This window comes from Anolis carolinensis, chromosome 4, assembly GCF_035594765.1.
Source record: "Anolis carolinensis isolate JA03-04 chromosome 4, rAnoCar3.1.pri, whole genome shotgun sequence".
In the NCBI taxonomy this organism is placed as follows: domain Eukaryota; kingdom Metazoa; phylum Chordata; class Lepidosauria; order Squamata; family Dactyloidae; genus Anolis; species Anolis carolinensis.
In genome coordinates this window covers 150,958,051-150,974,435 of record NC_085844.1, presented here as the reverse complement: position 1 = coordinate 150,974,435, position 16,385 = coordinate 150,958,051, and the positions used below count along the sequence as shown (strand labels likewise).

Below are 16,385 nucleotides of genomic sequence, written 5' to 3'. Positions count from 1 at the left end.
AGGGCCCTACAATCATCATCTATGTACACTTGGAAGGCCATCATACTCAAACATGAGGGATTGCTTAAGTATGGGCTATTCCACGTGATTTGCATAATTTTCTGGCTAATTCCATGTAGTGTCAGTAGGGGACACTATAGGCTAATCATTAACTGATAATTCTTTCAAAAAATGAAGCTAGGAAGCATATGGTTTCAACACAATTTATCCCAGTTGATATTCCCCATTGCAAAAGTTCCAACTTCTTAACATCAGATTCTGACAGAAGCGCAAGGTAATGTGAGCCTATGTCTTACTCATCTTTGTTTTTTTTGTTTTTTTTCGTGTCAGGAGCAACCGGAGTTGCTTCTGGAGTGAGAGAATTGGCTGTCTGCAAGGACATTGCCCAGGGGACGCCCGGATGTTTTGATGTTTTACCATCCTTGTGGGAGGCTTCTCTCATGTCCCCGCATGGAGCTGGAGCTGATAGAGGGAGCTCATCCACGCTCTCCCCGGGTGGGATTCGAACCTGGCAGCTTTCAGGTCAGCAACCCAACCTTCAAGTCGAGAGGCTTTTATCCCCTAGGCCACCGGGAGCTCCACTCATCTTTGTTGAAGGAATATGAAAATATAAATTAACTACGTTGTGTTTGAAAGAATCAACAGATGCAAGTATACAGCAGCAGCAATCAATGCGCTGCTTAGCTTCATGCTCCCATACCAGTTGTTTTTTGCCATTTCTAACAGCTTACGTTTACAGTTCAATTTTGCTTGCATTCCTAAGAGAATGGAGATGGGTTCTCTTCTACTCTGCTGCCAATTTTCATTTAACAAACACAATTACCAGAAAGGGGAAATAGTTCCAGTTTATTGTAAACAATTCATATTCAAAATGAAAACTCCTGAAGATGGTTTTACAGCAATCAAAATGAAATACAGTACAAACTGCATTGAACAAGTTATTCCAAAATTATTTCAAATGTCTAGAAATATTTGGCTCAATATTTTTCCCCTCGATGGAGCAATTGCAGTAATGATGTTGACATTCAGGTTTACCTGGCATAGGCATACCTAGTAAGATATAGGTTTGTTAGTGGCTGAAAATATTGAATACTGTCCCATAAAAGAGCATCTGTCAATTTTAAAACAAAGCAGACATTGTGCAAGAATATTGTTAGTAAAATATTTACACAAGGCAAAAATGCGCAAAATCCTAGAGCAAATTATTAATGCTTCACGCATGGTACAGAGAACAAAGAATTTTGCTTTGTAAGTGCATGTTCATTGTTTGAAAAAGGGGGCTTATTTTTATTTATTTATATACATACAAAGAATCGTGATTTTAAAAAACCCAAAGACAACCTTAACAGACATCTTCCTCATTTTCCCCCTCCTGTGAAGTATAAATGAAGGATGGAGAACGTTAGTTACTGTCACTCATAGCGTGCACCAATGTTCCACATAAGCACTCCCACGCAATGACAAAAATGTCACTGGAAGAGACAAAACTGTCTGTATTGAACGATGGAGCAAAGGCAGTCCATTTGTGACCAAAGTTGCAACATTTTCACAGTTGGAGACTTCACTGCGTTGCTTGGAAAATGCACAAAATAATGAAACTGGTCACCATTTCTTTTCTCCTTTAAAGTGCCCTTAGGCACATACCTTCACTCTTTCATGAGTAAAGTTAGAACTGAGAAACTACTATTAGGAAATCTTGCTTCAAAGGCCAGCTCACCATAAAGTCTTAGAAATTTATACATTACACATTTGAAAATAAGTAGTGTTTGGAAAGTTACTTTGTGAAAAGATTGTTCCAATTACTCAAAACTATTTTTAAAAGAGTGACTGGCCCATTCATTGCTTTCTGTTACTTTCATTGCTTTTTAGAAAAATTCAGGCAAAAAAAAAAATTGGTCTAAAACAGAGAACTTCTCCCCCCCCCCCCCAAAAAAAAAAAAAACAAGTGAAGGGTACATGTTACTTTGCTGTACTTAGAAAAAGTAAAATAACTACTTAATGCTTATTTTATGGGGTCAATTGTTATTTTCGACAGCCAGTGGTGTAGTGGTCTGAATGTTGCACTAGGACTCAAGGAAATCAGTTTGAATCTGCTTAGCCATGGAAACCTACTGGTTTACGTTAGGCAAGTCACACTCAGTCTGAGAGGAAGGCGAGAACAAAACCCTCTCTGAACAAATTCAGCCAAGAGAATTCTGTGCTAGGTTCACCTTTGGTCTGCCCTAACTTACAAATGACTTGAAGGGACACAACAAGTGCTAGCTCCAAAATAGCATCTTAACAGGTAATAGCTGAGACCCTGTATTACTAATGCGTAACTTGTCCTGAACTGATCCCCAAACCTATCTTAGCAAACAGCTCATCTAATGATAGAGGTTTGTTCTGCCAGCACTCAGAGCCACAGCAGGATGATGTTTCCAGCCTTTTCCTTTCCCCCCCAAAAATTCTGCAGTGCAAAATGGGATTGCAACAGGGTCTGGCTCCTGGTTTTCATAGCAAGCATCAGTTTCTGGTGGGAAGGGGCTGGAAATGTCATCCTGTTGCACCTTGATCACCCGTTAAACCCATCTCCTTCACTCCCTGGAGTTGGAGGTGGGATTTGGGGACATTTCCAATTGTGGCAGTTCTTGTAATTTATAAGCAGTTGCTTGGATTCTACCAAACTAGCTTCTAGTAGTGATGGATTTTCAAGTTTTTAAAAATATATAATGAATCAATACATAAAAAATATAATGAATCAATAGTATAACTGAATGCAGGGCATTACTTTTCTGTAATTAGGTTACTAATCTGTAACTAGAATACAAGAGGCCAGTCAGAATTGTTACTTATAATAGGTTAGAATAACAGAATTAGAATCCTAGAGTTGGAAGAGACCATAAGGGCCAGTCAGTCCAATCCCCTGCCATTCAGGAATTCAGAGTCAAACCACTCCCGATAGATGGAATCCAGTCTCTGTTTAAAACCCCCAGAGGAGACATTACTACACCCCCAAGCAGCATATTCCACTGTTAAACAACTCTTACTATCAGGAAGTTCTTCCTAACGTTTAGGTGGAATCTCATTTCCTGTAGTTTGAATCCATTGCTCTTTGTCTTACTTCCTCTCTAGAGCAGCAGCAAACAAGCTTGCCCCCTCCTCAATATTTAAACATGGCTATCATTATCAGATTACTGCTAAGCATTGCAAATATTATCTAGATTTTCAAACTGATGCATGAAATATATAATCCACGAGACCATAACAGTTAGTTGGATTGGGTTCTACATGAATGAACTGGGATTCAACAACGCTGCCTGAATTGCTTATGAACACAGTTGGGCAAATTCCAACTAATATTAAGCATATTTGTTCATTTGCTATCAGTAATCACATCCCTATGGTAATCACGGGAATGAGGCCTGAATTTCTACAACGACCTGGGAGATATTCTCATTGAACTGTATTGGAATTACCTCTGAATAAACATGCATAGAACTGGGCTGCTGGGTGTACTTAGTTTTGGTCACATTCTGCCCTATGGTTTTAAATATTTTACAATCAAGCAACAGCTGTAACTGGATTCCCAGTTGTATTAAAGTTATGATTCTCGCTGCCCCATGTAGAAAACATCAGCTTAAGTGCCCTCATCTAACTGTTTAGTCTTTTGAGCATAAATTTGCTTACATTAAGACCCAGATGGACATTGTTGCTCCGTATACTTATGCATCTTTAAGTATTGCTGCTACCATTATGTATGTGAGGGCAACATGCTTCACTTAAAATACTTAACCACTAGCATGATAAAAAATCTACTTTTAACAAGAAATTTTCAGCAAATTAAGTAACATTCAGTGTACGCATGAGGTAAATGTGTATACAAATGTAAAAATGTAACAAAAAGGTCGTAGTTCCAAAAAACGTCCAGTTCAAAACATTTTGAATTGTCACACTGCTTTTCTTTCTTAAAAATCACAAATGTGCAAATTCTGCCATGCTAAGGTTAGTAAACACCCTCCCTTCCCCCCAAATATTCATTTAATTTACAAACAGTCGCTTGGATTCTACCATGCTAGCTTCTAGTAGTGATTGGTTTTCAGGCTTCTTTTTTTTTTTTGTAAATTCTTTTCAATTAAAAGAACAAACAAACCTCAGGTAATTGTTAGTAGCACCACTTACTAGTTGAAGAGTGGTGGGATAAGAAAAGAAAGTGTGGAAAATACAACACTGGAAACTTTGCACGGCGATTTTTCGAAACAGCAGGCCTCTTCAGGCCATTACAGGCAATCCCTAAGTTACGAACAAGATAGGTTCTGTAGGTTTGTTATTAAGGTACATTTTAAGTGTAATTTCATATAGATATATGTGTAGGTATATGTGTATGTGTGTATGTATGTGCATACACACACACACACACACACATATATATACATATATGTAATCTTCTGAACAGGGGCACACACAGCAAAACGAACACCACAGGGGTGTTAACCCTTCCCTATGCTATCCAAAGCATGTATATGTATGTGTATGTGTATGTATGTATGTATACACACACACACACACACACACACACACACACACATATATATATGCATGTGTGTGCCTGCTTTGGATAGTACAGGGAAGGGTTGACACCCCTGTGGCATTCGGTTTGCTGTGTGTGCTCCTGTTCAAAAGACTTCACCTCATTTTCTGTCCCTGTGAGAATTGCATTTTGAAAAAATGGCTTGTTATGGAAACAAGGATTGGTGATAACGCTTCAGTGGATACACCTTTACCCTATGTTAACTCTTCCAGGAGTGAATTTCCCTTAGATTTCTCTCCCTTCCTGTTTTCTCGCCCCCATTCTTAACTATGAGTCATTTGTAAGCCGGACGTTAGTAACTCGGGGACTGCCTATACTGAATGCAGGTGGGGCATGTATTTGAGTACTCTTCCATTTCAAACAGACACCCTGCCTAACAAAACAGGGGCCACATTGATCTATAACTCTTTATTTGAACTACTAGATTTTCTACGTGCAAAGAATGTGGGTTTTTTTCCCTTCCAAAGGATGAGCCGCTCCAAGTTGATCTCTCACTTGCCTTCCAAAGTGGGACAGACCTCCTGGGAGTGTACCAAGTGCTTTCTGTGAAATGTGCAAGTTTGGCTCAGAAAACTAAGTTCATATTGACTGTGTTCCCAAAGATCCAAGATGCCCTTCTCCAAATATCTTGAGTAAGGGCAAGAGGAGCACACAGAATCTCTACTCTTCCCCAAATGGGAGTGTTATATAGCCATATGGCTTCAGTAGTCTCTGCCAGGCAGATATTTAGAGAACATATATCATTTTCCAACTGGAAAAAAAATCACTGGCGGCAGTGTTTGAAGGAGGACTGATGAAAGATGGACGCTAAATAAAGAACATTTTAGATCTCAAAGCTACTTTTCACACAAAGTGGACAACTCCTACAGCAGCAATGGTGTCGCCTTGCGAGACAAAGAAACTTAAGAATCATTTGTATGAGATATTTTCTTCCACAGTAGAGTTTTCAGGTTGTTAAGTATTAAGGAATGCTCCATTTCCATCTGGTTTGCTGAAACTTTCAAAGCAATGCACGAGTACAGTTGCTTTTCTAACTCTTCATGTATTTCCAGCGGAGCCCCACGAAGCAAGTAGTCTTTAAGCAACTGGCACACCTTGGCTAGGTTTGGCTGAATGATGTCTGTCGTACATTTCATTTTACTTTGGTCACATACAGTTCTACAGTCTGATCCATACACACAATCCAGATCAGACTCACAGTGACGATCTTTAATGAGTTCTTTTAAATTCATTTCCGGCACTATTTTCCGCATATCCACCATTTTTAAGTCATATTTATCATTGTAACCCAAGTTTTTGGCACTAGTTTCACACATAAGAAAGTTCCCATATGGTCCGTGGAAAATGTCTTCCACAAATTCTAGAAGCCCTATGGCTATTTTTGCCTTTCGAGGCCATGACGGAGTAAACCACTGATCTATGCTTCTTCTGAAGCCGGAGGGAAGAAAAAGTTCTATGACCCATGGAAGGCTTATTCCAAAGAGAGAGGTATATTCCACTTTTTCCATCACATAAAGATCCCCACAAAATCCCAGCAGTTTGGGAGTATGCTCTTTATCCTGGAGAATTACCATGAGCAGAAACTCATTCAGCTGAAGAAGTGCCCATGCTGATTTCGCTTCTGGCAAAGAAACTCGGCCATCTTTGTTCCCATCAGCAACAGACAAGATGAGATTAACCAACTCAGGAAGATTTCCTTGCTCACCTAGTTTTTCCTAGAAAGAAGGATGAATACATAGTCAAATACTGTACTGTATGTGCTCAGTTTTTAAAAAATATTGACTGGGATCTTTTTGGGAGCTTACATCTTCTTAAGTGGACCTACATATGCAGGTATTAGAACTGTGCAGTTGTATAATATGTATTTTTTATTTATTTACTACATTTATACCCCACCTTTCTCAACCTCCCAGAAGGTTGAGAAAGGCCGAAACTTGGGGTTCCAAGCTCAGTGATGAGTCCCGGAGAACTCCCAAACTGCGAACCTGCGTCTTCAGGGGGAGTGAAACCCTATACACTGTTAGGCCTTGCGACTGACCAGGAGCACCTCTGTCTTGTCTGGATTCAATTTCAATTTTTTTCCCTCATCCAGACTGTCACAGCTGCCAAGCACAGGTTCAGGACCTGAACAGCTTCCTTAGTAGCCGGTGGAAAGGAGTGATAGAGTTGAACGTCATCTGTGTACAGATGACATCGAACTCCAAAACTCCGGATGATTTCTCTCACAGGCTTCATGTAGATGTTAAACAACATGGGAGGCAGTATAGAACCCTGTGGGACCTCTCAGAACAATGGCTGTGTGGCCGTGCAGGTGTCTCCCAACAACACCTTCTGGGAACGGCCCTCCAGGAAGGACCGGAGCCACTGCAAAACCGTACCTCCAAGACCCATTCCCATGAGGCATCTGAGAAGTATACCATGGTCTACGGTAATGAAGGCTGATAATATTCATTGGTGTCTGATACTCAATGGGACCAACATGCAGCAGTCCCAATGCTCATTAGTTCCTAATGCACATTGGACATTCAGACTTGTGTCCCATAACGTATCTTTATAATTCAGCACAGTGGTTTTATAGCACCTCTGCTACAGAGGTAGGCATGTGTGAAGTTACATAACATAACCGGTCCTATACAGTTCTGATGCTGAATTGATATTAGTGATTGAATTATACTGTTGCTACCAACTTTAGGAACTTTAAAAATCATGATATCCCTATAATTTGAAAGTTAATTATATGGTACTTAAGATATATCTTCTAACTCAGAGTTTCTCAAACTCTGCTCCTCCAGATGTTTTGGACTTCAGCCCCTACAATTCCTTACAGCTGGTAAGCTGGCTAGAATTTCTGGGAGCTGAAGTTCAAAACACCTGGAGGATCACAGTTTGAGAAACACTGTTCTAACTCAAATTAGTGTCAGACGAACACTAATTTGTGACTGAAAATAAGAGAACATAACACTTGTTCCAATGACACCAATTATGCAACTACTGATGCAAAACAAATGTGAAAATCTCCAAGTTATAGAGAAAGGGATCATGGAATATTAGTCTGTGCATCGCAATGCCACAAGTTGGTCTTATGCTCACTCACTTTTAAAAATCATTGTAGAGGTCAGAATACTTTCCCGCATAAATGCCCAAATCCCTTCAAAATCTATTTCGTAAGGAGTGCCCCGCATAGCCATTTTCTCAAGGTCAGAGAGTAGGAGGATGAGTGGGCATGTATCCAGCAATTTTCCTGCAGTTGGACATGCTGAAAGGATATCCTCTGTAGAGACTTCATGAGGATCCCCAGAGGTCTCTGTAGATGCCTGTTGTTGTGAGTCTAACTCAGTGGTTCTTAACCTGTGGTCCCCATATGTTTTTGGCCTACAATTCCCAGAAATCTCAACCAGTTTACCAGCTGTTAGGATTTCTGGGAGTTGAAGGTCGAAATATCTGGGGACCCACAGGTCGATAACCACTGATGTAAGGTGTGCTGTACTGCTTATAAGGTGACTTTGGGGTAGTATCATTAGAAGACATAACTATGGAGATGTAGCTATGTGATAGATTAATGTATTTGGCCAATTTGCTCAAAACATTAAAGCCCAAACCTTCCAGAAGCCTAATATCCAAGACTGCAGAATCTCTGGGTCTCCTTTTTACTTTCAGTAAATCAGAACTGCGGTACATAAAGAGGAGATAAACCTTTCCCTCTTGACCGAAAATCACTCACCAATGCAAATGACAAGGAGTTCTCCTCCTGCCCACAACCATTGCTATTTGTAGTACAAGCAGTTCACGTTTGGGTCAGATTCACGGCAGGGGAAAGAAGATTGAATTCAAGTGAAAACCTTTCTAACATAGTATTTTAAAAAATTAAAAGGCCTTGATGCTGCTTCAAGCAAAGCCCTTGATCAAGTACAGTACTTCAAAGCAATGCCTACAGGAAATATTATAGATTCATGCATATTATGAGTTCTTTTAGCTAAGCAGCTAGCACTGGGGATTGGACATGGTAAAGGGAAAGAGGACAGAAGATACTCACTTTAAAAAGGCCATAGACCATCTCCTTGAACTTCTGAACAGTAGTTCCTCTTGTTGGTTTATCAAACAGAATAGTTTCCTTTCTAGGTTCTAGCTCAGTTCTGAGATCAATGTGAGCAATTTCTTCCATCTGGCATTTGATAACACCTTGGAGATTTCCCCAAGCTCCTAAATACATCTGTAGAAGATAAAAGATATGAATTCTGTTGAGGACTTCCGTCTTTGTAAAGGGACCTACATTTTCAGAAATTAGAATTAGGCATTTCCATACTGCTTGCATGCAAAAAGGGATTTTTGTTAAGTTACTACATACGGGAGTCATGAAGTGACCCATGTGCATGGGTCCCGATAGGATGCTCTTGCTAGTATTCTGTATCTTTGCAAAGGATAAACAAGAAATGCCATCTTTTCTGTTCTTTCCTTCCTGATGCCTCCCCACATATAATATAGATTGAAATGTTGAAACCTAAGGACAAAAATCTCCTGCAAGCCTCATTCTATGCTTCTTTAATCATTTGATGTCGGGGATCAGCAGGCCTTTCCTCCTCTTTATTTGCGCTTATGAACTACAACTATTTCTTCTTTTCCTGGAAACATGTTGCAGCCCTTGGCTCATGAACAAGCACCAGATATTAGACCACCACATTGAGTAACACTGATATAAAGTCCTAAAGCAGGTCAGTTTCAATCCTAGTATTATCTTTCTAATCTCATTGACATGTCTAACCTTCCATTGGTTCTGGAAGTTACTGAAACATAGGCAATTTTTTTGAAGCTTCCAATCCAAAATTTGCTAGACAATGTACAGATTGAAATGCACTTATCTAAGTAGGGAGTCCTCAAAAACCATTACCTTACTTTCTGTTAGACAGAAGGTGACTACTTGAGGTTTGGTCAATGTACTGGAGAAGGCACTATATTGTGTCTCCAAAATTTCAGAATTATTTTATTTATTGTGTCAGAAGCAAATTGAGGATACAATTATAATGTATTTAAAAACACAAACAAAGTTAAAAACATGGCATTATATTATATTTCCTTTGACCAGAAGCTGGCCATTTGGAGTGCCTCTGGTGTCATTGTGAAAAGGTCCTCCATTGTGCATGTGGCAGGGCTCAGATTGCATTGTAGTAAGGGGTCTGTGGTTTGCTCTTCTCACAAGTTGTGGACTCCACATTGTAGCACCTACACGCCTGAGGGGGACATGAGAGAAGCCTTCCCATAGGATAGTAACACATCTGGGTGTCCCCTGGGCAACGTCTTTGTAGACGGCTGATTCCGTCACACCAGAAGTGACTTGCAGTATGCAACCAGCCAACCAACCATTCAGAAGAGGCAGTTTCATACATACAAATCTCTGAAGGTTTCCATTGATTTAGAAATCTTTCAGTTTTTTTAAATCATTTCATGTTTTTAGAAACCTAACATTTATACAAAGAAGTCATACCTGATTGTTGGGTTTGGTTGACAAACATTTCCCAAAATACAGTGTTTGTCTTGTACAAAGGCTACTACATGCAGATCCGTCTATAACTCCAGTCTTGTACTTATCACACTGGGGGAAAAATCAGAGAAGATCATCATCTGAGAATCATTCCATTACAAGTGTTGATTAGTGTCCTAAGCTTAAACACAGATGGAAGTCCTGAAAGGGATTATTTTTCGCAAGGATATTTAGACTACATAGTATTGTTGTTGCCTTACGGTCATTTCCAAATTATGGTGACCCAACAGGGTTTGAATCCCTGCTTCGCCATGAAAAATCATTGGTACTCCTGAGTAAGTCACATACCTCAACCCCTAAAAAACTTGCCATAATTGGAAATGACTGGAAGGTACACAATAACAACCAGGCGAATCTATTATGGACTTTTTGTGGCAAGATTTATTCAGAAGGGATTTACCTCTGCCTTCCTATGTGGCTGATAGAATGTCACTGGCCCAAAGTCACACATTTAAATGGCCAAACAGAGGTCTCTCAAACCATTACACCGTACTGACTCTCTGCCTGCATACACACACACACATGTATACAGGTATAGTTTACATATATCCCTATATTTATTGGTCTGGATGGCATCAGTATCTGAACTAACTACCATGATTCTGGTTCGATGGGATACATAGATACAACACTTCAATCCCAGCAGCGGCCTTGCTTCAATACCCATTGCTGATAATTTTTACTTATTTACCACACACCAACTATTTTCTACTTTATAACATCTCATAAAACTCTAAACACCCATAGCTCACTCTGTGGCTTCATTTTGCCTCACAATTCCAAGAACATAATTCCATTTATATCTGGATCTGCCTTTAATCACCCACTGATTTCTTTATTCTGTTTTTGCACACCATTTCCAATCAGAGTATGAATGGTTTGGGTTTTTTTTTTATCTTTTGTGTTTTTCTTGATGTACGTGATAGCCCATGACAAAGACTATTTGTGAAGTTGTAGTATTTACATAATTGAAAAAGCAAAACAGAGGAAAAAAGTTGTCCCGAAACAAAGTTTAGGCCCTTTCCACACAGCTGAATAAATTCCCACAATTTTCTGCTTTGAACTGAAATTCATGGCAGTGTGGACTCAGATAACCCAGTTCAAAGAAAATATTATGGGATTTTCTGTGTTATGTGGCTATGTGGAAGAGGTGTATATCAATTCCCACTGATTAATGATCATGGCACTATTGTTATAATTGCAAATACTCTTCCTCCCCAAAAGCCACCTTAAACTCAAGGAAGCCCATGGTGCAACATACAGCACTATGCCTCAGGGATGGGGAAGTTTAACTGCATTGTCCTGCATCTCCGGGCCCTTCCACGCAGCCATATAACCCAGAATATCAAGGCAGAAAATCCCACTAGACCTGCTTTGAACTGGATTATCTGAGTCCACACTGCCATATGTTCCAGTTCGAAGTAGATTTTATTCAGCTGTGTTGAAGGGGCCTCAGATCTCCATTTCGCAGAACAGATTCCCTGAATTTAAGGTGGGTTCCCAAGGCTAATTTCCTTGTGTCTTTTCTGTTTATGTAGTTATGAATGCAATGTAGGATCTCAATCATCATATATCATTAAAGTTTATGATTCTCATCACAATAAATGTATACAAATATTAGAGATAAGATAAAAGAATGCCAACAAGATACTTTTAAGAGACCCTATTAATACTTACTATTATTTTCTTGCAGTCATGTCCTCTGCAAAGTTCTGTGTAAGAGGAATACTGAACATAAATAATCCAGCTGCCAATGAATACTCCAAGCCAAGAAAAGAAGAGATATTTCATCCGCATATAAGAGAGGCGGCCCTTAAGGTAGAAACAGACAAGAGAGCTGGTTTCAATCATGTATGGTGACATCTTGTTTATCCTAGTTCCACTGTGTTACCAACAAGGAAGCTTAAGTTCCTTTCCTCATTTCAGGGTGATTAATGGAGAAACGTGCTGATTTTGAAAGCTGCATAACTACAGATGCATTTACACTGCAGCATTAATGCAGTTTACACAACTTTAATTGACATGACTCAATGCTACGGAATAATGGAAGTTGCAATTTGGGGTTTTTTTTCATGTCAGGAGTGACAAGGTGGTTCTGGTGTGAGAGAATTGGCCATCTGCAAGGATGTTGCCCAGGGGATGCCCGGATGTTTTGATGTTTTTACCATCTCATGTCCCCATTGTAATTTGGTGAAGTACCAGCACTATTTGGCAGAGAAGATGAAAGACCTTATAAGACTGCAATTCATAGCATTGAGCCATGGTGTCAAACTGCATTAATTCTACAGTGCAGATGCACCCTACAAGTCCCCTTGCACTGTGCAAAAAAACCACCAACATACTGCAAGTTAAACCACCTCCACAGCAGAATATAAAAACTATAATGGCAATACAATAAAAGTGTAGGAAGCAAGAGATGAAATGTTTACCTGAGCAAAGTAGCAAGCATAACTTTTCCACTGGCAGGCACCATATACTATTTTCAATATTTTGCCAAAAGTCAGTGTAGATAGGGCTTCCTGCTTTCCAGCAACTGTATTTGTTGGTGTAGGGCAGGAATGGCATGGGTAGTGCTAGGCACTGGTGTGGTCTGGGGACACTATCTGTGATCATCCAGTGTAGTTATGCCATTGTCACAGAGCCAATCTGCCCTTGCCTTACAAGCATAAGTCACTTTATTACATGCTCACATTGTAGGTGTGCTTGTGTGATCTCAGTCAGCATTATCCCTTTGCTATACCACACTAGAAGCAGTAAAACAAGAGGAAAGTCAGGAGCTTAGTCTTAGTCCCGACAAGTTTAGTTCTCCCACAACAGTTCAGTCGGCACATCAAAACCAATTATTACAGTCTCATGGTTGGTCCTGCTCTTATTGCAGCTCTGCCTGGCTGAAAAGAAAGGAGGCTCTAAATGAATCCAACAAATATAACATGATCTGGGGAAACACTCAAAAGGTGCCAAATTTCCTCTCCAACGTTTGTCTGTGTAATGCCCTCGAATTCATCACAATGTAGTTCCACAACTGAATCATGGTTTGACTGATATTAGGGATAGTTAAACAAGTACTTTGATGAACTGTGGGAAACAGGCAGGGATAGAGATACTACTCTTTCCCCCAACTAGTTTATTCTTCTTGCAACGCAGCAACCAAACGTACAACTACAGCTGTGCCCAAAATGAAGCTTTCATTACACAACTAACTTGATATGTTAAGGGATATTAAAGGAATCAGACAGTCACTTTCACTTGCAGCCTTTCCTGATTTGCTGCTATTCTGTCTGTTGCCTAATTTCTACAGGGTGTGTACAGTACTGACAATGGAAAAACAGAATTGTTGCTCAATGTCATTTAATTAATAGCACTAGAAGCTGTCTGATTGGAAGCACTCTCATGAGAAAACAGACTTGGAGTATGACAGCAATGTCTTTCTCAACAGTCATTTTAAAACATACAATTGGGATTTTCTAATTTGGTCTTCGGAGGCCGTCGTAGTCTTGCTGATTTTGTGGCTGCTTCCACGACAACTAAAAGTCTTTCATCTGATTGCTTGTTTGTTTGTTGGTAAGGGAAGAAGAAAAATGTTCAAAGATCAAGAATTACAATCTAAGTGGATGTACTTGGAAATCTTATATTTTCAAATACGACAAGCTTGAAGGACATCAAAAAATCTTTCCAAATCAGAAAACATTATACTACTTCTTCAATTGTTTTCGAAACTGCCTTAAGTCCCTTCGGGGAGATAGGGTGGTATACAAATAAAGTTTATTATCAGGATGTTGTGGTTTAGACTACAATACACTATGTAAAAAAATTTGAAAAAAAATTCTGCATGGAGCGCCGTTACCTTCCCGCCGGAGCGGTACCTATTGATCTACTCACATTTGCATGTTGTCGAACTGCTAGATTGGCAGAAGCTGGGGCTAACAGTGGGAGCTCATCCCGCTTCCCGGATTCCGCCAGCAGGTTCAGTAGCTCAGTGGTTTAACCCACCACACAACCAGGATCTTATTCCTGTTTAATTGTGCAGTACTTACTTTGAAAGCAATTGTTATACTCCAGAAACTTCACTTTGTGGCTGCCACAATTGGCTCAGACTCAATGAGATATTCATCAAAATACTATAGCAAAATGTGTGGCAGGATGTCCCGCAAAACAAAGTTTTTGTAGCTTAATAAACCTTTTCCATGTTTTTGCAATAGAACCAATTAGGAAATGATATTTATAACCCAATAACAAAATTGTGTTACATAGTGTAATGGCACTAGGGGCCTAAGTCTTAAATGCAAATTTTTCACAGTACTATAACAAAAATAGCAGCTTCATGTGTGCTTGAGTGGATTAAATTCCAGTGGAAATACAGTGCAAGAGGAGAGAATGAAGAGACTAAACCTCCGTTCTTGTGCAATCTGGATTTGATCCATCAGTGAAACTGTACAATGGGAGATTTATCAGTTTTGTTTACTTTGACTCTGACATGTGACATCTTGAAAGTTAAAGAAGACCAAAAGGAAAAATTATGAAGGAATAAGTAGAAGATAACAGACCTTAATCACAGTATGTTTTAAACATGGTTTTACAATCAACTTCTTTTTGTTTTTTTAAAAAAAATAGAAATAGGATGAGCTGGCTTTGGAAGTCTGGCCAAGAAAATAAGCTGCTGCAGGATACAGCAGTCCCATAAATGGAATTCCAGGGGAGCATTCAGTGGACAGACAATCAGAATACAGTGAGCAGCAATTCCTAAGAAAACCCTTCCCCTGTGGGCCTCAAAGCACAATGGGCTTATTCATGAGTCTCACTGTTCACATCTCTGCTTTCAAAGGTATCAGACACGACCAAAAGAAAACTGACTTTACTGCCTGTCTGGCATCTCAGGGTCTCTGAGAGTTTTCGCTGCTGAGAGAATCATAATATGGTGGTACATTCCTTGCCACAAGAAAAGGTCTCACCTGTTTCAGTATGACCCCTTCTAAGCTGCAGGAATGAAAGTTGTAGGTGTTCAAAGTCTGGTATAGAAACAACACTTAACTCATTGGATCAGGGTCACTTTTTATTTGGAGAGAGGGAGAGAACACTGCTTTCTGGCAGATATTCCTTGCAGAACAGTTGCAGCTAGGACTACATTTCAATAGCTCTACAGCAGTGGTTCCCAACCCATGGGCTGCGGCCCACTGTCCGCGAGACATGCAGGGACAAAAAAAAAAAATAATAATTCTCGGTGTCTTCATTTTTAGGCCTGTTCTCCTGGGGTTATTTGGGGTGATGATTCAGAAAATTGCATTGGACAGACCATGTCAGCTCTGGATTTTAAAATATGGTTTTCTGTAGGCAAGCAGATAATGACTATTGGATGACATATGTTCTATATCAGAAACTAGAGTTGATGTGGTCTATCCAATGCAATTTTCTGAATCAGCACCTCCAAATAACCAAACTGAATCTAAAGTTGACCAAAAACTGATTTGTAACCCTTTTGGTACTAATGTTGGAGTGTGGTCCCTGGTCAAAAAAAGGTTGGGAATCACTGCTCTACAGTAGTGTTTCTCAACATATGGGTCCCCAGGTGTTTTGGCCTACAACTCCCAAAAATCCCAGCCAGTTTATAGGCTGTTAGGATTTTGTGGAGTTGAAGACCAAAACATCTGGGGACCCACAGGTTGAGAACCACTGCTCACAGGGTGCAGTGTTATTGCTTTGAACTCCCATCTGAAACTGTTACCCACTGAAATAGGGTGGGTAAGGGTTCACATTTGTTTGTGTTCCACATCTTTAAGAAATGCCAAATAGTTCCTTCCGGGATTTATGAAGGTACAATTAAAAGGCTTTTAGGATGACTAAATAGACAAGTTTTCGATTGTGTCTTGAACAATAGTTGAGTTTACCAAAAGTTAATCATGCCACGTCTGGTCAAAAGAACAAATCATTCCTTAAGGTGATTTAAGATCTCATCATGTTGGCATCTGTTCATCCCTCATTGCCCAGGCATTCAAAACTTCAAGAGATTACTTGCAAGTCGTATTTTGAGATAGCACTCAAGATGTTGCTGTAGTTACATGCCGTTCTACCCTCAAGCAGCTGTTCTTCAGTTATCTTAAGAATCTTACCCAACTTCTTACTAACTAAGCAAAATTGTGACCTGAATGTGTAGGAAAAGATTTTTCGGATACATTTCACTAGGGGGAAGAAAAAGCCAACAGCTTTGATGTGAGATATTCGACAAAGCTGAAAGGCAAGGAACTGAGAAGACCTCTAACCACCAGGGAATGTAAGCATGTTAACTAC

At 39.8% G+C, this 16,385-nt stretch overlaps 1 protein-coding gene across 1 annotated transcript in view; it reads right to left on the bottom strand.

Annotated features, from left to right (window-relative positions):
- Positions 1 to 4,960: 4,960 nt before the first annotated feature.
- Positions 4,961 to 16,385, bottom strand: part of dipk1a (divergent protein kinase domain 1A) — a 29,074-nt gene continuing 17,649 nt past the window's right edge. Inside the window, exons 2-5 of the mRNA XM_008109237.2 lie at positions 11,781 to 11,915; positions 10,047 to 10,154; positions 8,601 to 8,777; positions 4,961 to 6,282 (exon numbers count right to left, since the gene is read on the bottom strand). Of these exons, the coding sequence (XP_008107444.2) occupies positions 5,470 to 6,282; positions 8,601 to 8,777; positions 10,047 to 10,154; positions 11,781 to 11,915 (1,233 nt within the window). The 3' untranslated portion in view covers positions 4,961 to 5,469. The remainder of the gene's footprint in view (positions 6,283 to 8,600; positions 8,778 to 10,046; positions 10,155 to 11,780; positions 11,916 to 16,385) is intronic.